The 18,266-nt window shown below is 39.2% G+C and overlaps 2 protein-coding genes across 2 annotated transcripts in view; both read right to left on the bottom strand.

The window, feature by feature from the left end:
- nav2a (neuron navigator 2a) overlaps positions 1-18,266 on the bottom strand; it is a 343,940-nt gene that overhangs the window by 154,375 nt on the left and 171,299 nt on the right. Inside the window, exons 2-3 of the mRNA XM_036587379.1 lie at positions 7,702-7,819; positions 2,269-2,321 (exon numbers count right to left, since the gene is read on the bottom strand). Coding sequence (XP_036443272.1) covers positions 2,269-2,321; positions 7,702-7,819 — 171 coding nt within the window. The remainder of the gene's footprint in view (positions 1-2,268; positions 2,322-7,701; positions 7,820-18,266) is intronic.
- Positions 9,494-11,118, bottom strand: LOC118819536 (keratin-associated protein 5-4-like). The gene has a single exon (XM_036587380.1). The coding sequence runs from the start codon at positions 11,091-11,093 to the stop codon at positions 10,053-10,055; it is 1,041 nt and encodes a 346-aa protein (XP_036443273.1). The 5' UTR covers positions 11,094-11,118; the 3' UTR covers positions 9,494-10,052.

The following is an 18,266-nucleotide window of genomic DNA, read 5'->3' as shown; positions in this document are numbered from 1 at the left end:
GCAAAGCGGCTTATTATGTAACATTAGCGGAGGGTTCTGAGACAAAATAAAGAATAACTACTGAAAGAATGGCCAATATCTCTGGAGGAATCACGTTATGCATGTGTGTCTACCAGCTCTGTTCACTAGCTTTAGCAACTCAAGCTGAAATCTTCCACTAACTGGCCACTTTATAAGAAACACCCACCTTATCTGTCCACTGTGAATCACTCCGTTCTTACCAAGTCAGAATTGTTCACAGTGATGGTGATAAGAACCAGACGTCCACTTCTAAAAGCTCCCTCACAGAAAGTTATTACATGAAATGGTTATGAATACACTGCCTGATGTCTGAGACATTGTTTTATGATAGTTTTGAGTTCTGAAAATTCATCCATTCATGGGAGGGATACATGCAGGGCGCTGTAAGGCAAAATAGTCCCCAAAGAAAACTTGTTCTTTCAGATTTTCCACTATTTTCCCATCATCAACATAAAACGGCTATATAAGTGTTTCTCATAAAGTGGCCAGTGAGCTACACTCTTAAAAAGGACGGTTCTTCAGGTGTTTTTTAGTAAGTGGACTGGTTCTATTTAGAACCATGAACACTCAAAGAACCATTTGCATGCTTAAATCATTCTCTACATGGTGAAATTGTTCTTCAGATTGATGGAGAACGTGTTCTACATAGCACCTAAAAAGGGCTCTTCTATTTTTATGATGTCAAGCTTGTAACAATAGAAGCATCATTTTGGTGCTATATAGAACTCTTTTCAAAAAGGTTCTATGTAGAACCATCTGCAGCACATTTTCCATCAATCTGAGGAACATTTCACAATGCAAAGAACCCTTTAATCATGCAAAGGGTTCTTTGAGTGTTCATGGCTCTACGTAGAGCCATTTTCTTTACTGAAGAATCCTAGAAGAACCATCTTTTTTTAAGACTGTGGAACGATTTTCATTTCTATATAGAACCATGTATAACACATTCTCCATCAATCTGAAGAACTATCACCATGCACAGAACACATTAAGCATGAAATGGTTCTATATACAACTTGTGGTTCTAAACAGAACCATTTCCTTTTACTGAAGAACCCTTGAGTGTATAGTTTCTCATTATGCTGAATAAATAATTGACTCTGAATGCATATATTATGATATAAATTGAGTCTGTTCTACAGTTTCTCATTAGGTTGAATGAATAACTGACTCTAAATGTATGTACTGTGATATAAACTGAGTCTGTTCTACAGTTTCTCATTAGGTTGAATGAAAAACTGGCTTTAAATGTAGGTATTGTGATATTAACTGAGTCTGTTCTACAGTTTCTCATTAAGTTGAATGAATAACTGACTCTAAATGTAGGTATTGTGATATAAACTGAGTCTGTTCTATAGTTTCTCATTAGGTTGAATGAATAACTGACTCTAAATGTAGGTATTGTGATGTAAACCAAGTCTGTTCTACAGTTTCTCATTAGGTTGAATGAATAACTGACTCTAAATGTAGATATCGTGATATAAATTGAGTCTGTTCTGCAGTTTCTCATTAGGCTGAATTGAAATCAAACTACAGTAGCAGCGTGGATAGGACCTTCTACAGTGGTTTCCAAATAGTTCCTTCAAACTGTTCCATCACAGATCTTCATCACTCAAAACCCTTATCCATCTGTAATGCTTTAACTCACCAGCAGAGAACCAAAAAAAACCTCAAAGAAATCTACAAAAACAAACATGCAAACACACCGCCACTTCAGATCCCCCCGCGAAGCAGGAAACCCCTCATCAGAGGAACATCCCCCCAATCAGAACTACGCTGACCTCTCTAATCCAGACTAGCCGACTGACCACAGCCGTTAGCCGCCAGTTCTCGCATTACCGATGACACTTAACCTCTTTGTGAGCGTTCTGCTAGCTCTGGGTCTGGCTAAAATAGAGACGTTTCTCTTTTCTGTCTATAATAATCTGACCGGGCAGGTTTGGCTCTGCTCCAAACCCAAATTGGTCCACTAAAACGCTTCTGCAGCGTTCCAGCAGATGTTTCAGAAAAGGCAAACCGTAGGAGCACAAAGGCAGAGAATAAAACAGAGGTTCACATCAATTCCACAGGCTGACTGCAGTCAGAAAAGGAACAATTTTATGGCAGATTTTAACGTATTAGTGTTTTATTAGGTTGATAAAAACAGCCGGCTGGTCGCGAACACGCTCGAAGTGCCGCCAGTCCATTCTAGAGATAATAAAGTTCACACCCAGGGACTGTAAAAAGAAATAAAACAGCAGAACTCACCATCTGAGAGCGGCTCTTCGGACAGCCATTGATGTCTTCAATCTTTTCATTGGCTGAAATAAAGAAAAGAGACTCTTCTTACATTCTGTTGAATTATTTCAGACTGAAACAAGAGGGCTGTGTGGAAAGTGCAGATTCTAAACTTTCAATCCAGAGCACATTAATGTCTGTAAGTAGAAGAGGAGATATTTTATTATGATCTGAATTGAAAATGAAAAATGAAAAGTTATTGTCAAAACAAACCTGTCCATACAAACCTGTCCATACAGAATAGAAATCAAATATTAACACAGTTCATGATGGAACTACATCATTAATTGTACTATTATTACTTCAAATAATGATGTAAAGTCAATGAGATGTAGACAAAGTCGTTCAGAGTGGTTTGGTGTGAAACATTCCGTTCTAGAGAAACTTACTGAGTTAGAATTGTTCACAGTGGTGGTGACAGGAACCAGACCTCCAACTCTAAAAGCTCCCTCACAGAAAGGTTTTACATGAAATAGTTATGAATACACTCAGACACTGTTTTAGCCAAAGAAAACTTTTCAGATTTTCTCCTATTTTCCCATCATCAACATTCCATATAAAACTCAGAAGACTTGTTTAGGTTCACTGTTGGTTTTGAATAGTAAATAAAATGTCTATATTTGTGCTGTAGTCATGGTGATCTCTGGTTCCTATCACCACCACTGTAAAAAAGTCTGAACCATTTCACACCAAACCAATCTGAATCACTCTGTTTACATCTCACACACCCAGTCATGCAGAAATATTGGAAAAATGTGTGGATTCCCTTTTGATAACTGCTAGTGTTCAGGTACAATGTGTGTGTGTGTGTGTGTGTGTGTGTGTGTGTGTGTGTGTGTGTGTGTGTGTGTACGTGTGGGCCCAGCCCTCTCACAGCTGCTAACAAGAGGCCGTTCACACTCCCAGCTGACACACACATACAGTGACAGCCTGAGACTCCTGCACCACAGGCCTGATGGGCCCCATGGTGGAGCTCCATCACAGGGCACACTATACCACCTACAGTGCAAGAGGAGGAGGGGGTGGAAACGTATTACAGGTCAGGTGAATAAGCACAGTGAGTCCATGTGAGTAAACAACTTGTTACCTCACTATATTGAACTTAAACTGGACGTACAGCACAGCTTTACAATCCTAACAGGTTCAGAGAAACAGAGCGTTTCAGATTTAATGTCAGTTTTTAACAGAATAGCTTCTTATTTTACACATTAGATGAGAGATTGTATCACATACATAACCAGTTTCAGGTACTAAAAAGCATCACGACAAACAGAGCCGAACTGGACCTATACATGTGTCTATACATTATACATATTACAAAGGAGTCTCTCTCCTGGCTCTCTAATTGACTGTTCCCTGAATCACTGATTTACTTATGTCACTGATCACTACAGAACTCATTAACATTTTGAGTTGTAAGAATTAAATGTAAATATAAATATCAAAAGGCCTCAGACACTCCAGAGCTGCAGTAGATGCTTACAATGGAGCCGGAAAATTACTTTAGATGGAGACAATTGGTCAGAAGTCTGTCCCTGGTTAGTCAGAATTCTGTCCCTGATTGGCCAAAAGCCTGTCCTCAATTGGTCAGAATTCTGTTCCCAATTGTTTAGAAGGCTGTCAACTCTGTCCCTGATTGATTCAAAAGCCTGTCCCACGATTGATCCAAAGACTGTCCCTGATTGCTCAGAAAGCTTCCCTGAATTGGACAGAAGGCTGTCCCTGATTGGTCAAACGACTATTCCTGATTGGTTAGAAGTCTGTCCCCAGTTGGTCAGAAGGCTGTCCCTGATTTGTCCAAGAGCTATTTATGATCTTAAATCTCAAACTTATTTGATCCTGGAGTAGGTTAGATGTATAAGTTCCCATGGCATCAGTATTGCAAAGACCAACATCATGATGAGGATTAACAACTGATATATTTTGCAGCTCCACAAAAGGTTCTCAAAACTGTGCAATCATTTCAAAAGCAGGCACATGCATTAGAGAGAGAGAGAGATCATGTTTCAGCAGCACTTGTCTGTTGTGTTATGTCCTCTTGTCTCCAGGGCAAAAGGAGCAAAGTGGCTCCACTGATGCTGCTGAGAGGAGATATCAAATAACAGCCTTTAAACACACATGGCAGCGTCTCTGTGTGACTATGCACTTATTTATAGAGCACTTTCATCACAATGTGATTGTGATGAAAGTGCTCTATAAATTAACGCATTTCTTTACATTAGCATTTTAAAATTGTTTGTTTCTATTTGTTTATGCTCACTTACAGCTGTTTGGGAATTGAAAATAAGTCAACACATCCTCTACACACTCTACGCACATTTTAATGCACAACTACTGTTTGTTTACTGAATTTAACATATTGGAAAATAAACAATGCCAAAAAATAAAACACATTTTAGATTTTTCCAATATGTCATATGCAAATAGTTTAACGTATTGGAAAAACAGAGAATGTGCAAGCTTAATTTCACCTAGAAAATCCAAAAAAAAAAGAGTCATTTTACTGTTGTGTTCAAACTTATGCATATGTCAGTTATTCATAATAACTGAACACAGTGTTTCAATGAGCAATGTTTATTAACCCAAAAAACAGGCTGTGGATGGTTTGGCAGTGGGCTAGCAGTGAGCAGGGCAATAGACTAACTGCTGGAATACAGTATTTTGTTTTTAATATTCATGTAATATAATAACATAATAAAATATTATTATAATGGTATGTTCTTAATTAGTTGTTTAAAGTTTATTTCTTGCAATTTACATGTTAATCGTGTGTAGTATTAAACATATCCTCCTATGTCATGTCTATTTATGGTTTCTTAGCTCCTTTCAGTTAAAGCTAGCACAAAGAAAAAAGGAAGAAACTGACATTAACAAGCTTTTTACAGCATCTTTAAACGAAAACTAACCACTAAAGAGAAAAGAGAGAACAATACCAAGAAGAAAAAGCATAATTCAATTGAAAACAATGACACTTATATAAAACACGCACTGATGGAGACTGGGGATGCTAATGTGCCATGTCCACTGTAAGTGAATGAGGCTATGAAGTCGTCCAGTTCTTTCAACGTTTAGAGGCAAAACGTTCCTCCACAACAGAAAAGCAGGCTGACTTGTGGTGATGCTGCAACGCTCATGAACAGTCCATGTCACAAAGTTTTGGATAGCATATTTGGATCCTTTTTTATTTACAATATTAATTGAATGTTTGTTCATCTGTTTTAAATGTAAAATTTACTGACGTTTATAATCTCAAGCCACTTGTACCACTATTATTGCCACTACAGCTACAAGTGGGCCATAGGGCAGTGGGGTAGTCGGGTGGGGGGCTAGTGGGGCAGATGGAGTGGGGGCAGACTCCTAGGATGGTCAGCAGGAGCAGCGGATGGAGAAATATGAGGTTCTAACAGCTGATGGAAGGGCGGGAACCAAGAATAGCCTCAAGTTCCCCACAAGACTAACTTTGTTTAGGAGAAGGATGTGTTTATTAAAAGTCGTGAAAGCATTTAACAAGTGTCATTAATAAAGGTAAAGATGACCAAGTCAGAATTGTTCACAGTGGTGGTGATAAGAACCACACGTCCACCTCTAAAAGCTCCCTCACAGAAAGTTATTACACGAAATGGTTATGAATTCACTGCCTGATGTCTGAGACAATGTTTTATGATAGTTTTCAGACAGTTTTGGGCTTAAAGTCCATTAACGGTGGAGGGACACATAATATGTAGGGCATTGTGAGGCAAAATAGTTCCCAAAGAAAACTTATTTGTTCAGAAATATCACTATTTTGAGCAGCATTTATGCTGCATACAACCAAAACAAACTGCCAGAAGATCTTAGATGAGCCCCAGTTTTCAAATCCAGGTTAAAACATTTCTCTTTTCATGCGTCTGTGATTGAGCTCTGAGACTCGCACTCTATTCTTACTGCACTTTACCCTTAATAAGCGAATTTTAATAACAATTAACTCCTTTGTTTTGATTCCCTTTTATGTTTTTATTTTGTATTTTATACTTTATGTTTCTTTAAACACTTTTTTATTGTTTTTCATTCTTAAGCACTTTGTCTTTATTTTTGCTTTTGATACTCCTTTTGCTTTTATTTATGTAAATTGCCTTTGTGTATGGTATATACTACATAAATAAACTTGCCTATTTTACCAACAATACAAATAAAAACCTCTATAGGAGACATGTGTAGCTTTGCTGGTCATCATGATCTCTGGTTCCCACCACCAGCACTGTAGATGATGAAACTTTCATGCAACTTTTGTTGCTTGAAACCTGCACGAAACTAAATCACGTTTGGCTAATTGGTGACACTGACATGATTTAATGCAAAGTTTCCTGCAACTCATTCGAAACTGAGCCACAACAGTCACAACCGTCTCGACTGAACAAGTTTCATGAAACAGCCAATCAAAACTCTTATTATGTTCTAAACAACATCACTGGATGAAGGGAGAATAAAATAAAACAGAATGTGGTTTATTGGGCAGCTGAATAGCAGATCGTCTTGATTCCTTTTATGTAAGGCTGTATGTTTTTCATTGTGTCAGTTTTCTAAGCAATAAACAAACGTGAGTTTCTCAAAGCTAACATTTCTGTAAACAACCAGTTTAACTAGCCAGCTAACGCTACCAGCTGTTTAAATGTCTGCTTGTGCCACCGTTTATTCTTCTGTTCAGTAGCTAAAGGAGACCGAGACATGCTCAGTGATGAAACTGCAGTGATTGTGGGATGCAAGCAGAAACGCAATGGCTACATAACTATTAATTTAATATGATGTCATTTATCAAAACTGCTAACTTTTTCAATTAGCGGAGTAACTGAATGTGTTGCGTGCAACTTTGACTCTTTTTGGATTTTGTAACTGTCAAGTTGCACGGAAATAATGTTGCAGGGAACTCACAGCATGCAGCTAGTTGCACAGAAGCAATGTCAACTAAGACCTTCAGCCTTCTACATTCCAGTTGTCACTCTGATAACCATTACGTATATGGAGTATTCAGAGATTGTACTGTTTGTACACTTAAAGGAAGAGTTCAGTCTGAAATGCTAATGTTGCTAACAATGAATGAAAGTAAATGGGTGTTAGTTAGCATTATGTAAATGACACCATTAAAATTGAGGGTCATCTCCATCATTGTTAGCTTATTTAGCTGAGCTACTCCTTTAACTCCTTCACATTCATGAACGTCCCACTTTAAGGCATATTAATTAAATAACTTTAACTAAATGAGAAATTATGCAAAAATGATTATGAGTTATTGTTAAGTATTATTAAGACCCATAAAAGTGATTAATATCTGTCTAATTCATCATATGACTGCTGGCTCTGTGCAGTTTAAGATATAAAATTGACAGGATCAGTATAAGAAAAGGATAATCAAAGTCACTCTCTTACCTACAACTTGGATGATTTCCGCCAGCAGAACTCCATCACTGACATCCTGCTGCAGGTCCTTAATCAGCCGCTTGTGTCCTGATTTTGCCAAGTAATGATTCGCCCAGTCCGTGTAGATCTGACCATAGAAAGAGAGAAAGAGGGGGAGAGAGAGAGAGAGAGAGAGAGAGAGAGAGAAAGTGGTCAGTAATCCATCCGTCCAGACTTCAGATCCACTCTGTGGTGTAAAACGAGCTAAAAATAAAGTTTAAAAGTAAAAATAAGTCCAGTTTGGTTCAACAGTGGGTGAAACGAAAGCACAAAGCTCAGCCGTGAGCTCCAGGGCTTCAGAGCGTTTGGGCTTTTGTAGCTTTTGTTAGCTGTGGGACGGCCCCCCATTCACTCTGAAACGCTGAAGGCTCCCCCCCTCCCTCCCTTGCTCTCTCTCTCTCTCTCTCTCTGTGGGGGGGTCAGCATTGAATGGCTCAAAGCTGCTTTAGTCAGAAACCTTCAGCATCTCATTACAGACGGACACATTCAGCGGTCACAGCAACAAACGCAAGAGCAAATAAACGCTAAACTGAAATCATTTTACTCTGGAAACGTAAGTGGACAACAACAGAGCTCAGTTCATTCTGAATTTAGAGCTAATATCACTTCACTCTTCACTGTCCCATACAGTAACATGCAAAGGTTTGAATGTTTACAGTCAGAGTACACTTGTTTTCTTGATTTTCTAAATGAAAATAAATCAACAAACTTATGGCACTTTTCTGCTATTTTTCATGCACAGTTCCTATTTATTCGATGAAAAAAAAAATAACACAGAAAACATAAAATATGCCATACCTTTAGCACAGGCCATATTTTGTGTAAAATATTGTTTCCAATGTGTTAAATTCAGCAAATAAACACTAGCTGTGCTCTTAAATGTGCAGAAGAGTGTCTCTGTAGAGGATATGTAACTTATTTACTCTCAAAAAATAAACAACAACATGGACTTTGACCAGGGGTGCACAAACTTTTACACAAGACTGTATCTGAGATATTGAATTAAAATTTTATAAATCCATCAAAGCATAAGCCTGTAAGTGAGTTTTTGCCACTCAGTGTATCACCGAATTCAGTCTTTTGGTCACATGACTGCTGATTTTTATGATGAATTACAGTCAATTACATTTACATTCAACTTACGCAATATGGTCATTTATAGGTAATTACATTGTTACATAATTATTTACTTTGTTAGTCCCATAATGAGCTACATTTCTATTAGATTTCCATTCTGTCTGGGCAGGTTCGAGTCTGCATTTCTGAGTATCTTCTGTTTGTTTTATCATCAAAAAATGACAAAAACAGTAAAAAAGCAAAGGATGTTTGTTTTCCTTATGCAAATCACAACAATAACTTTTCATCAAACTCAGATCATAATAAAATTTTTTGTCTTTGACTCACAGACACTAATTTGGTCTGATTAAGAGTTTCAGTGAACTGAGAGTCAGATATGATGTTATTTATCGTCTGGGCTTCTAAAGCCGTTTGTGTAAAACAGCAGAAACAACTGCAGTCAGTGAACCTCACACTGACCCCACAAGCCTGCGCTCTGTTTTTAGGCAGAACAAAGCTGAGAGGAACGAGTCAGGAGTTTATAATGATGAGTACCAACAGGTGCACACGCACACACACACACACAGGCTACCTAAAATAATGGTCCTGAGAGTCTGTAATAAGGGTATAATTAGAGAGAGAGAGAGAGAGAGAGAGAGAGAGAGAGAGAGAGAGAGAGAGAGAGCTGTAGAAAATTTTATTTTATTTCACTTTGGTAAGAAGGTAAAAGAAGAAACCCAAGAAAGCAGAAAGAAGAAACTCTATACATCAAACTGAGAGATGAAATTCAATCTCAGAATGACTGAAACTCTTGGTTTAGCAACAGACTGAACAGCTTACACAGCTTTCAAAAGCATTTTCCCAGAGAGGCCGAGTCTTTCAAAACGTTGAGCAACGCCCACCAAGACCCAACAAGAGCTGAAATTCCAATACAGCAGACTAACAGACCCACACACTGATTACCACAACCAAAATCACTACACCTAAACACACTAGACCCAAAATCTTCACACCTAAAATCATCAAACTAAAATCATTACACCCAAAATCACTACATTCAAAATCATCATATTAAAAATCACTATGCTTAAAATCATCACACCCAAAATCACTACACTCAAACTTATCACACCCATCATCACTACACTCAAACTCATCACACCCAACATCACTACACTCAAACTTATCACACCCAACATAACTACACTCAAACTCATCACACCCAAAATCATTACACTCAAACTCAACACACCCAAATCATCATATTAAAAATCACTATGCTTAAAATCATCACACCCAGAATCACTACACTCAAACTTATCACACCCAACATCACTACACTCAAACTCATCACACCCAACATCACTACACTCAAACTCATCACACCCAACATCACTACACTCAAACTTATCACACCCAACATCATTACACTCAAACTCATCACACCCCAAATCACTACACTCAAACTCAACACACCCAAAATCGCCACACTCAAACTTATCACACCCAAAATCACTACACTCAAACTCATCATACCCAACATCACTACACTCAAACGTATCACACCCAAAATCACTACATTCAAACTCATTACACCCAACAACACTACACTCAAACGTATCACACCCAACATCACTACACTCAAACTCATCACACCCAAAATCACTAAACTCAAACTCATCATATCCAACATTACTACACTCAAACTTATCACACCCACAATCACTACATTCAAACTCATTACACCCAACATCACTACACTCAAACGTATCACACCCACAATCACTGTATTTAAACTCATCACACCCAAAATCACTACTCAAACTTATCATACCCAAAATCACTACACTCAAACTCATCACAGCCAACATCACTACACTCAAACTCATCATACCCAACATCACTACAAACTCATCACACCCAAAATCACCACACTCAAGCTCAACACACCCAAAATCACTACACTCAAACTCATCACACCCAAAATCACTATACACAAACTCATCACACCCAACATCACTACACTGAAACTTATCACACCCAAAATCACTACATTCAAACTCATCACACCCAACATCAGTACACTCAAATTTATCACATCCAACATCACTACACTCAAACTCATCATACCCAACATTACTACACTCAAACGTATTACACCCAAAATCACTACATTCAAACTCATCACACCCAACAACACTACACTCAAACTCATCACACCCAAAAATCACTACACTCAAACTCATGACACCCAACATCACTACACTCAAACTCATCATACCCAACATTACTACACTGAAATTCATCACACCCCAAATCACTACACTTAAACTCAACACACCCAAAATAACTACTCAAATTCATCACACCCAACATCACTACATTTAAACTCATCACACCTAAAATCACTACACTCAAACTCATAACACCCAACATCACTACACTCAAACTTATCACACCCAAAATCACTACATTCAAACTCATTACACCCAACAACACTACACTCAAACGTATCACACCCAACATCACTACACTCAATCTCATCACACCCAAAATCACTACACTCAAACTCATTATATCCAACATTACTACACTCAAACTTATCACACCCACAATCACTACATTCAAACTCATTACACCCAACATCACTACACTCAAACTCATCACACCCACAATCACTGTATTTTAACTCATCACACCCAAAATCACTACTCAAACTTATCACACCCCAAATCACTACACTCAAACTCATCACAGCCAACATCACTACACTCAAACTCATCATACCCAACATCACTACAAACTCATCACACCCAAAATCACCACACTCAAACTCATCACACCCAAAATCACTACACTCAAACTCATCACACCCAAAATCACTATACACAAACTCTTCACACCCAACATCAGTACACTCAAATTTATCACATCCAAAATCACTACACTCAAACTTATCACACCCACAATCACTACAGTCAAACTCATCACATCCAACATCACTACACTCAAACTCATCATACCCAACATTACTACACTCAAACGTATTACACCCAAAATCACTACATTCAAACTCATCACACCCAACAACACTACACTCAAACTCATCATACCCAAAAATCACTACACTCAAACTCATGACACCCAACATCACTACACTCAAACTCATCATACCCAACATTACTACACTGAAATTCATCACACCCAAAATCACTACACTCAAATTCATCACACCCAACATCACTACACTCAAACTCATCACACCTAAAATCACTACACTCAAACTCATCACACCCAACATCACTACACTCAAACTCATCACACCCAACATCACTACACTGTGCAGCTAGAGAAGTGTGTGTGTTTGTGTGTGTGTGTGTGTGTGTGTGTGTGAGAGAGAGAGATGGCACAATACTTCCATTATTGCCCTTCCACACACACACACACATACACACACACACACGCAGAGTGTCGTGTCAGAGTGTCATAAAGGGGGTGCCCTGCTGAAAAAACCCACAAAGCATCGTCCCTATGACTAATTTTTCCAGCATGCTCAGCCACTCACAGCTCTGAGTCGTGTGTCAATCTGTGTATTATCTCTGCTGTCTGTAGTGGCTGGGACTTTCTATTAAAGGGCGCATTATTAAGAACAGAGCCTGACTAGTTTGAAGTTGAGCCTTTGAGCATGTTTGTCACGATATACCATCTCTCTCACACGCACACATACACTCTCAGCACTGTAGAGAAACTCAGCAGGTGTTTACACAGCCCTCCAGTGTACACACACATTCATGAGTGAAACAACCCAAAATCATCACACTCAAAATCACTACACTCAAAAAAAAATCTCACCCAAAGACTACACTCAAAAAACTCACCTAAAATCACTACAATAAAAACATCTCACCAAAAGCACTACACTCCAAAAAAATGTCACCCCAAAGCACTACAATAAAAAAAACTCATCCAAAAGTACTACACTCAAAAAAATCTCACCCACAAGCACTACACCAAAAAAATCTCACCCAAAATCACTACACTCAAAATCACTACACTCCAAAAAAATCTCACCCAAAAGCACAACACTCAAAAAAAAATCTCATTCGAAAGCACCACACTCAAAAAATATCTCAGGGCTCCCGAGTGGCGCGACCGTCTAAGCGTTGGCCATATCATGAGATTGCGAGTCCGATCCCTGGTGACGCTACACCCATCCGTAGCCGGGAGTCCAAGAGAGCACAATTGGCCTCGCTCTCCCTGGGTGGGTAGGATGGCCCCTCCCCCTCCCCCCATCACCCAACGCGATGCCAGTCAGCGCAGGCGTATGTTAGCTGACGTAACAGATCTGGCGGGTGGCACTTTCCTCCAAGCGCGTTCACCTGTCCAATGACGTTGCGTGAGCGGCAGTTCGAAAAGATGCGGTGGCTGGCTTCACAGGTCTCGGAGGAAGCCTGTGTTAGCCTTCGCCCTCCTAGCGTTGATGGTATCGTGTGATTGGGGGAGTACTAACTAGTAGGTGGAATTGGAGACGACTAAATTTGGGGAGAAAATTGGGTAAAAATCAAAAAATAAATAAATAAATGAATAAAATCTCACCTAAAATCACTACACTCAAAACAAAATCTCACCCAAAATCACTACACTCAAAAAAAACTCACACAAAATCCCTACTCTAAAAAAAAAACCTCACCCAAAAGCACTACATTCAAAATCACTACACTCAAAAAAATCTCACCCAAAATCACTACACTCAAAAAAAACCCTCACCCAAAATCACTACACAAAAAATCCTACCTAAAAGCACTATATTCAAAATCACTACACTTGAAAAATCTCACCCAAAATCACTACACTCAAAATAAAATGAATATTTCACCCAAAATCACTACACAAAAAATCTCACTTAAAATCACTACCCCAAAATCACAACGCTCAAAAAATCTCACCCAAAAACACTACAAAAATATTACACCCAAAAACATTACACTCTAAATCACTACATCCAAAATGATCACAAAATAATTACACTCAAAATCATCACTAAATAAATTAAACCAAAATAATTACATCTACAATTACTAAACTTTAAAGCCCCCCTAAACTTCTACACTCATGTTCATCCCTGCGTTACAATTATTAATGTATCACTGTGTAGTGTATCTCTGCTGTCTTTAGTGGTCGGGACTTTCTGTTGAGTGCCGTATCGTTAAGAACAGAGCCCGACACATTTGAAGTTGAGCCTTTGGGCATGTTTGTCATGATATAACATCACACACACACACTGACACACACTCTCAGCACTGTAAAGAAACTCAGCAGGTGTTTACACAGCACTCCAGTGTTTGTACACACACACACACCTGAGTAAAACACACCGTCTGTGTTCCAGCAACCTGTCAGCAGTTCTCCATCAGCTGCTGCCGCTTCTGCTTTCATCTCCGTCTATTCACTTTATTACCTGAAAGCTTTAAGCAACCTTAAAGGAATTTCCTAAAAAGCCCCTATCCCTGCTATGCTGTAATTACAGGGCTAATGCAGCGAGTCACAGAAGCACTCCGTTTCCCAGAGGCTTGAAGGCCTGCACCTTCAAACTCCATTACCACACACAAACACTCATGCTCGATACCGCCAGCAGAAAATAACAGCCCACTTAAAGGTAATTATATTAGAAAATGCAGCGAGGTGACTGAGAGGTCAGCTGAGAGAAGAGCGGTCAGTGCTAAAATGAGAGATGCTATCGCTGGTGAAGCAACAATGGCAAATTGGTTGAATTGGAGTCAGTATTTTGGGGTCCTTTAAGTGCCTTCTTGTGAAACCAGAACACACACACACACACACACACACAGTAACTAAAGCAGAACATTAAAGCTTCCTTGCTGAAGAACTATTAGGATTAAAACCTGATTTTTGCTTTCTAATGGGAATTGGCTAAATCGTTACCATCATAGACCACTAGTTTCCTGTAGGACACCTTTAGATCCCATTAGGAAACCATCAAATGCATCTGGAATCAGAATAACTGTTAAACCATTAGAGTCCTTTACTGGTTTGCTTTTTTCAGCAGGGTTGATAATGCTGCGAAATGCTCTCATTAAAACAAAATACACAATATTTAATTATTATTGTGAGCAACATATATTAATAGCATTAAAATTTAACACCTTACATGGCCAGGGCCCACCAACAGGCCCAAAGTTTACACACTTCTATAACCTAAGAATAGCTCAACCAGTTTGCACTGAAGTTCCTGTACTTACTGAATAATGAGACTTAGTATGTCCAACCTCATTTCCAAAAAAGTTAGGACACTGTGCAAAATGCAAATAAAAACAAAATGCAAATCATACAAACCCTATATTTCACTGAACATAGTACAAAGACAGCATATCAAATGTTGAAACTGAGAAATTCTTTTGTTTTTTAAAAAATATTTGCCAATTTTGAATTTGATGCCAACAACACATTCCAAAAAAGTTGGGACGGAAGCAACAAAAGGCTGGTAAAGTGCTAAAAAAAATGCTATAATGCTAAAAAAAACACCTGGTGGTTGATTGGCAACAGGTCAGTAACATGATTCGGCATAAAAAGAGCATCTCAGGGGGGGGGCGGGGGGCATTAGTGCACATGGCATGGATGACATGCACATCTGTGAAGGCACCATTAATGCTGAACAATATATACATGTTTTGGCAACATATGCTGCCTTCCAGGTGGCGTCTTTTTTAGGGAAGACTTTGCTTATTTCAGTAAGACTATGTCAAACCACATTCTGCATGTATTACAACAGCATGGCTCCGTATTAAAAGGAGCCTGGGTGCTAAACTGACCTGTCTGCAGTCCAGACCTGTCACCAATGAAAACATCTGGCGCATTATGAAATGAAAAACACAACCAAGGAGACCCCGAACTGTTGAGCAACTGAAATCCTCTATCAACAAGAATGGGAAAACATTTCACATTCTAAACTACAGCAGTTGGTCTCTTCAGTTCCCAAACGCTTACAGAAGGCTGCTAAAAGAAGAGACGATGAAACACAGTGGTAAACATGCCGCCGTCCCAACTTTTTTGGAACGTGTTGTTGTAATAAGCCTGGGATGTTAGGGGGTTAATCTGTGATTAAATTAATAGTCAGCTCAAAAAACTAATTTACACAATTTTCCTCCTTAACTCAAATGTTGTCAATTAGTCTAAGGACAAAAGCTACTGTTGTAGCTACACTACTGTACTTTAGCTCATATTTACAGATAGTGAGTCATACAGTGTCAGAACCCACATAATCAAGTTTAAACATAGTTTAAGGCTAGTGAGTGATGATTTAGGCATTCAGTTAGCACCATGCTAATTGGTGCAGTAAAATTTTACATTACTTGTTAGCTACATTAGCCCCATAGCTCCAGTTCTAAAACTAAAATACCAAACATGTAACGAACTTCATGTGGTGTAAGCAGGGAAACACTGTGAACTTAAGTTGTGACCAAACCATCCCAAAAACAAAATTTACCGCTAACCCTGGTGCTATTTTTAATCCTAATCTTAAGATTTTCCAGCTGCTTAGTTAACCTTGAATTGCTGAATAGAGTTTTTAATTCACCTGCTTCAGGAACCTGAGAAGAGTTCAGAATTCCTGCCTGCAAACAGAGCTGAGCAGTGTGGTGTTCCTCCAGGCTCTATTTCAGGCCCATCTAGGTTTCTGATCAGACCCCCATGCAGCCCCCTGCTCACTGTTTTATAATGACCGCAGGACAGCCTGCTGTTTCCTCTCTCCGGCACAAACATCTGCACTGGCCATGAACACGTTATCATGGGAGAAGAGCTCAGGTAACTTCAATGAAAGAATATGCAAGTCTTTCAGACGCAGTCCAGAATGTCAACTAACCACGACAGCTCAGAGGAGACGAGGTGGCAGAGTGATAATTTTAGCCCTGAAACATCTTCTGGAACATCCTTTACGCAATATATCTCTCCTCAACTCTCCCTCTATTTCAGATGCTGCTGGACTTTAGCATTTTCTCATTGCTTCTGCAGGATTTCATCCTCCAAAAGACAATCCTAGACCAGACCAGCACGTCAACCAGCCTCGACAGCTCAGCAAACAGAGTGGCACAGAAAAGTTTAGCCTTGAAACATCTTCTGGGTCATCTCCACAACCCATCTCCACAACCCTCTCTCTCAATTATTCATTTCTTCATTGTTTCTACAGGTTTTTGTCCTCCAAAGATCTTCCTAGACCTTGTCTTCCCTCTAATTGTTTCTCTTATTCTCTCATTGTCCCTCTTTATGCATTTAAATCTCAGTGAATACCAAAAATTCAGACAGATTCAAGATTGTCAACAAGCCAGGACAGCTCAGCAGACAGGACAAGGTGACATGGTGATAATTTTAGCACTGAAGCATCTTCTGGAACATCTTTAGTGCAGTATATCTCTCCCTCCACTACACTCTTCTCATTTCAAATGCTGGAGACTTCCAAATCGTTAATTCTGCTGTTATGCCTTCAGGTTCTTCAGGTTTTTGTCCTCCAAAGACCTTTTTGGCTTTCTTCTTCTCTTTGTGTCTCCCTCTACCTCCAGTTCTCTCTCTTTTTTCTCATCACACCAACAATTCAGAGTCACAAGAGTCAATCAGCCACATCAGCTCAGTAGACAAGAAGGGTCGGATCATTTTAGCTGTAACACATCTTCTGGACCGTACTTGGTGCAAAAAGCTGAGGTGCCCATACAAGTTCTCATCAGTTCTTCAGCTGTTTGTTGTCCAAAGACCTTCCTGGTGAGGATCTTCTTCTTGTGTTTGCCATATCTCACTGTAAAACCCTCTCTCTCTCTCTTTCTCTCTCTTTAGAGATGATATCTACCACAATACCAACAGGCAGTTTCGTGTGTGAGCTGAGCTCTGCCCTCCAGCCTCCAGACTCTCTGACTAACACCCTATAGCAAACTAAGCTTGACCCGAACATGAGCACACAAGACAAACACAAAAACAGATTCACACACTCAGTCAAACACAAAGACTCACAAACACCTGCATTCACCTGAGCTCACACATGTTTACTAACATATCGCACACACACACGAGAGAGAGAGCGAGAGAGAGAGAGAGAGAGAGAGAGAGAAAGAGAGAGAGAGAGAGAGAGAGAGAAGAGAGAGAGAGAGAGAGAGAGAGAGAGAGAGAGAGAGAGAGAAAGAGAGAAAGAGAGAGAGAGGAGGAGACAGCAAAGAAGAAGTAATATTGTAAGTCTAACAATTAATATGGTTATTATTAGTGTTGTTTTTATATTCTTTTATTTTTTATTTTTGTTGTTTTCTGAATTAAGATTGTCAGAGAGAAAGAGTGAAAGAAAGAAAGAGACAGCAAGAGAGAAAGAAGAGCGAGTGATAGAGAGGGAAAGAGACAGAGAGAGAAATCAAGAGAGAGGGAGAAAGAAGAGAGAGAGAGAGAAAGAAAGAAAGACAGAGAAGGGAGAGAATTTTTTTTTCTTATGC

The sequence above is a fragment of the Colossoma macropomum genome, unplaced genomic scaffold, assembly GCF_904425465.1.
Source record: "Colossoma macropomum unplaced genomic scaffold, Colossoma_macropomum, whole genome shotgun sequence".
Lineage (NCBI taxonomy): Eukaryota > Metazoa > Chordata > Actinopteri > Characiformes > Serrasalmidae > Colossoma > Colossoma macropomum.
This window is presented reverse-complemented; position numbering and strand designations above follow the sequence as displayed.